Source organism: Podarcis pityusensis (genome assembly GCF_964106645.2).
Source record: "Podarcis pityusensis genome assembly, chromosome: 7".
Classification (NCBI taxonomy): domain Eukaryota; kingdom Metazoa; phylum Chordata; class Lepidosauria; order Squamata; family Lacertidae; genus Podarcis; species Podarcis pityusensis.
Genome location: NC_138031.1, coordinates 4,237,529 through 4,243,475, shown reverse-complemented (window position 1 = coordinate 4,243,475; position 5,947 = coordinate 4,237,529). Strand labels below are relative to the sequence as shown.

The following is a 5,947-nucleotide window of genomic DNA, read 5'->3' as shown; positions in this document are numbered from 1 at the left end:
TAAAGATATTTGCTTTCTCCTAGCAACATCAGTCCTAGATTTAAGCATCTCTTCTGCAAATTAACATGGACCACAGTTCATAAGTCCCGTTTGGAAATGGCATCTTTCCACTTCCCTAATTATCCCTACCCACCCATATCTGACTTTGATACAGCTGAACTTTGTTTCTCCAAGTTTGAAGGCTATATTTGTCAACCCTACTGGCATAAAGTCAATGAGCCGGGAAGATTTGTATCTTACCTGTAGCCTGTGGGAAGAAGTCGCACCCTGAAGGCTCTCAACGGTTGGGGTGATATCTTGCTCTTCACTGCTTCTCTTGCATCAGTGGAGCCAGGAGCAGGTCTCCGTGCGAGTTCTGCCTTCTTCTAGTCTTATGGACTAGCAAGCCATTCTAAAAGGCTACAGCTGGTTCCTTCCTTCAGTTCTACGACTGTAGAGGGCGCAGACTTTCTCTAGCAGAGACTTCATGCTTCATGTTTCGTTTTTTTCCTCTCTCCAACTACCAAAGTTTCTCAAAGTTGCCTGTCTTTTGCTTCTCAGCATTGGGGAAAGCTGTTTAACGTTCTTTATTTAAAAAAAAAAAAATTCTCAAAGGTGTTCAATGGATGTGCCATCTCTATCTTCTTGGTGTAGAGATTAAGGTGGCATGACTTCTTAATTCAAGTTGTGTTTGTATGCAACTTTTTTTTTTAAAAAAAAAAATAGTCTAGGAAACTAACCCCTCTACAACTTTAGAGTGCTTTTTGTTTTTTCTGTTTAGGATCTTGATGTGAGAAGTAGGCGCCCCACCCTCGCAAAGCCCTATCTTCCCAAAATCTAGAATGTAGAGGAGCAAAGCATCAGGCTCATGGCCACTCTGGAATGTGTGGCTGATGATCCTTCTGGAGCTGAAAGACCTGAATGCCCAAGTCAAAACCAAAGAGAATCCAGAGGTCCACTTGGAGATGGAAACATGAGAGTTGGGTGAGAGCAGGGGATGGGTTAATTTGATGGCTGGAACTCCTGCTGAAGTCCTTCAGGACCTTCCCAAACTTGCTAAAAGTTCCCTTCCCCAATCTGTTTGGAGCTCAGCTGAAAAGTTGGAAGAAGCAGGAGAAAGAGGGGAAAACCAATAGCTTTCAAGAGAGTTAGTGAAAGTCCACTGATGGTTCCCAGAAGCGGGGAGGAGAATGTCTGGAAGGAAAAGCACCTTGAAGGAAAGGACTGATGTGAGCAAGAAGGAAATCCTTCTGTCATGCCCGATGAAATTCCCTGGGAAGCTGTGCCCCAGGAGGTGTGGCTGCCTCTGCCACGACGAAGAGGCTGGTTTGTCTTTCTGACATAGTCCAGTCCTTGCAATGGCTTTTTAAAAAGAAATCCTCAAAAGAGCCATCCATTATCCAGCTTGAACCATCTTGAGTGATTCAGGCTAGCCACGCTCTCAGCATGGTTGATCTTGAAGAAAATTAGATTTTCCTCCTACCGGTCATTAGGCTGAGTGTATCTTCAGACCCACCATAGCTGAAGTTCTCAGATGAAAGGAAACTGCCTTCCTAAATAATCCACCAACCCCCTTCTTTGTCATACCTGTTTCACACTACTCTGCTCATATCACTGTGGTAGGGACGGAAACCTCGGGTTGAGTTCCGTCACTAGCGATTGGGCTGGCAGTGGTGGAGGGAGGGAGGCTTTCCAATGAGTCCCTTAACTCAGGGGTCCTCTGGGGACTGGGCTCCTCAGAGTTGTCAAAGTTGACCTCAACTTCCTTGCCCCTCTGAATCAGCTGTTCTAAAGTTTTGGGGTAAGGGTGGCTGAGGAAGCGTTTGAGTTTGGGCTGGAGGGTCCCTACCACATACTGGATGACCTCCTCCTCCTCAGCATCAACGTAGAGGGTCTGGTACAGGTCCCTTTTGCGCCAGAGGAACTGATCTAGAGGTTCTCCATCCTTCTGAGGGAGATCCAGCTCTCTCTTAATGGCATCCCTGGTCAGGGTGCCCTCGCTATACTGAAGAAACTCCTTCTTGAACTCCAGCCAGTTCTTGACGGAGTCCTGCTTGTACTCCCACCACTTTTTGGCTGGCCCGTTCATGTGGTTCTCAATCTGAGAGAGCCAGTACTCCTCAGTGCCACCCACCTGCTTCAAATAGTCCTCCAAGTGAGTCAGGAACTCCCTGGGGTCCTCAAAAATCTGGGTCTCCACTGGGGAAGGTGGAGTATCTTCTGAGACAGAGACCCACTGGTAGGAATCATGGGACTGAGGCACGATAGGGACATCCCCAGTAGGAGGAGGTGTCAGGGCATACATCTGGCTCATGTCTAGGGCATAATCATAAATCTCCCCTTCACTGGGCCTGATCTCTGGGCCTCCCACCCCTACCGAGACAGTCTGCCTGTGGTTGTCTCCATGGCAGTACTTTGCCCCACCAGACTCGAGCCGGTCAGCCCACTTCTCCAGGCGGAAGAACACTTCCTTCCAGACATTCATCTCTCTCTTGACCCACCTCTCCAAGTGAGCAATGGTCTCCTGGCATCTAGACAGGCAGGCCTTGATGGACTTCTTCCACCTCTGGTTCTCAGCAGCTGAGGGGACATGGTCCTCAAGGTTGTTCTCAAGTTTCCCCACCGACTTCTGCAGGCCTTTCAGCTCCCGCTCCACCTGCTTTGACACCTCGGTCAGGAGGTGCCGGTGGGTCCTCCTGACGTGGTCTAGCATCTCCGCCCTGCACTTCCCTATCTGGAGGATCACATTGGGCTTGTTGTTATTGGCCACGCCGCGGTGGCCCTGGAAAGAGTGGAGGTTCACCTGGTTGATGTTGTCCAACTGCATGTTTCCTAGCTGTGGGCTAATCAAGCTTTCGCCCCCTTGACAGACTCTCTCCAAAAGTCGCAACCACCCAGTCCAGAAATGGACTACCCGTTTCCCCTGCAAATTACAAACACAACCAAATCAAGAAAATCACCCTGGGAAGTCTTGCCTTCCAACTGCCCTTGTGCTACAGCCAAAGTCCAGGACAATAAAAAGTTCTCTTCAGTGTCTGGTCCTTCCTCCGTCTCCCAGGAGTCCTTAATCCCTGAGCTCAGCTGTCGAGAACTTCCCCAGCAAGTGGTAATGCTCTCCGCTGTTGCCTGTGTCGTTCCTGCTGCTGCTTCCTTGCTTTCGAGTCTTCCTTGAACTTCACGCTAACAAGTGTCTGAATCTCTCTCTCCTCTGCTTAGCTGGAAAACAGAGAGCTATTTGCTTTCTCTCTGTGATGTGCCACTAGCTCAGACGGATCCCTATACTTATACACCACACACCTCCCTATGTGGGTGTAGCCAAGCCTCTGTGCTCATCGGCATCTTGCTGCTGATTGGAGGAGAAAGATTCAGTGGAAAACACAGCTCCTGGCAAGCATCTCTCTCCCTCGCCCTCCCCGGCTCCCTTTAGCTTCTCCCACCCCCTTCCACACACCCCCAGACTTGAGGCGAGAAGCACTTTAAAGGTTCTGGAGACAGTTGGATGGATGGATGAGTAATTCCTACCTTTTCTCCTCACCCCTTTCAGCTCCCCCTTTCTCCCCCTCTCCACTCCCCCCCAAAAGAAAAGGTCTTATTCATCTCTCAACCCTTTATCCATAAAGGCCCTTTTTGCAAAAGTCCTCAGACCCCGAAAGACCCCGTGGCACGAGGGAGATGGCTTAAAAGCTCCCTGTGTCACCCACCCTCCGCTGGCCAGCTGTGAGTTGCTCACCCACCTGCCCCCACACATGACACACTCACCCACACCTGTGCAAACCCTCATTATTAGAGGCTAAGGAGTCAATGGCTGGGCTAAGTGGAAAGGGACACTGGTTTTATTTTCCAAACGGGAGGTGGGAATTTTGCCTCTAGCCGTTTTCTGTTATGCAATCATAACCATATATTGGGGGGGGGGGTTGGAAGGGGGGAGAGCTGTCAATATGCTGCAGGTTAAAACGGTGTGGGGGGGGGGAGTCCTACCCTTCCAGGGTTTCCAGCCAATTAAGTCCACCCATCTCAAAGCTTTCCAGTTACTAAGCTTGAATCAGTTGCTTAATCACACGGTGCAGCCCACAGACGCAGATGAAGCTCACACTCGTTGATGAAGCAGGAAGCCGAACCATAAAAGGACACCGGGGGTTTATATAACCAGGAGATAAAGAGATTCCCTTTCTGGAAAAGGAGATTGAGGCAGTGTGTGTGTGTGTGCTTCCCCTCCGGAACTCCAGCCCGTCATTCAGATGGGATGACAGGGTGATGATGATACCTTTTTAGGATTGGGGGGCTGCTCCCTGGAACTTACTAAGCAAGGTTGGAGGGTTATGTAACTTGGTGAGTACTTACCAGGACACCCCCCTCCCTCCTTCCCACTCCCCAAAATGCACGATTTGCTTAGCCTCTGTTCTGGATGGAATCAGTCGATCAAAAATAACCACACGGTTGAATTCGCATTGGGTCTTTCAGGTGCCCCTGGAGGAACACAGAGTCTCTTTTATCTAGGGTGGTCTGGTTGTGGGGTGACAGGTGGCCTAGGTTTCCTAGGGAACTGAACCCCGGCAATTTCTGCTTTGCGAATTTTCGATACAGGTTGTGCCCTTTGTGATAGACTCTTAGGCATGCAACAACTGATTTGGAGAAGGGGTGCTGGAGTGAAGGATTATGCTGTAGAGTTTAACTGAATTCCAGGTCCCTCTCTCTGTGTTTTTGTTTTTGTTTTGTAGGGGTCTCTGAAAATGTGATTTTTGTTCCCTGGGGCTTTTGAGAGGGAGGTGGACTATGTGGTGGGTCAGAGGTGGGTTCCTATGCCAGGAATTGAACCTGCGACATTCTGAATGCCAAGCAGGTGCTCTTCAACTGAGTTAAAGCCCTTCCCCAAATACACAGTTCGCATGTGAAGAGAGCAATGAATTAACATCGGAGGGAGAGAAGACAGGGAGAGACATCACATCCCACACCGGCTACAAACCCACATCTGCAGAAGGAAACCCTGTCAAAGGTGTATAGACTGCCCCTATAATCTGGAACCCTGACTGGCCAGATTTTTAGCTTATGTGGGAATCTTTCATACATTCAGCATGCTTTCCTTCTGCTGAAGATATGTTCCTAATTTCTCATAGACATCCTAGGACCAGACTTGGAGCAAATGGTCCCATTCTATCTCCACGTGCTGCTAATTTTGTGGAAGGAAGAACACCCAACACAGCTTAGGAGCTCAGTTATGAATTCTGCATTTCTGCCATTACTTTTGTTGTTGTTTAGTCGTTTAGTCATGTCCGATTCTTCGTGACCCCATGGACCAGAGCATGCCAGGCACTTCTGTCTTCCACTGCCTCCCGCAGTTTGGTCAAACTCATGCTGGTAGCTTCGAGAACACTGTCCAACCATCTCATCCTCTGTTGTCCCCTTCTCCTTGTGCCCTCCATCTTTCCCAACATCAGGGTCTTTTCCAGGGAGTCTTCTCTTCTCATGAGGGGGCCAAAGTATTGGAGCCTCAGCTTCAGGATCTGTCCTTCCAGTGAGCACTCAGGGCTGATTTCCTTCAGAATGGATAGGTTTGATCTTCTTGCAGTCCATGGCACTCTCAAGAGTCCCAGGAACGTTAGCTGACTTGGCTAAACCCCTTCATGTTACAGAATTGAGACTCCTTAAAGGGGCAGCAAAATAGATCAGATGAACACACCTAGCGAAATGGATCAATTCACCCAGATTTAAAATGCCATAGGCATTTATTCTAGATGTGTATCTCAGTGGTTTCTGGACAGATCACTCAGGAGGCAGAAATGCTTCTGAATACAAGTTGTTAGAAACCACCAGAGGGAGAGAGGGCTCTTGCTCTTGAATCCTGATTTGGGGCACCTGGTTGTTCACTGTGAGAACAGGATGTTGGACTAGATGGGCCATTGGCCTGATCCAGCAGGCGCTTAGAATCATAGAATTGTAGAGGGATCCCAAGGGTCATCCAGTCTAATCC

General features: G+C 49.0%; 1 protein-coding gene across 1 annotated transcript; it reads right to left on the bottom strand.

Annotated features, from left to right (window-relative positions):
- Positions 1-577: 577 nt before the first annotated feature.
- ARC (activity regulated cytoskeleton associated protein) lies at positions 578-3,374 on the bottom strand. Its single transcript, XM_081014343.1, has one exon. The coding sequence runs from the start codon at positions 2,804-2,806 to the stop codon at positions 1,586-1,588; it is 1,221 nt and encodes a 406-aa protein (XP_080870469.1). The 5' UTR covers positions 2,807-3,374; the 3' UTR covers positions 578-1,585.
- Between the last annotated feature and the right edge of the window lie 2,573 nt (positions 3,375-5,947).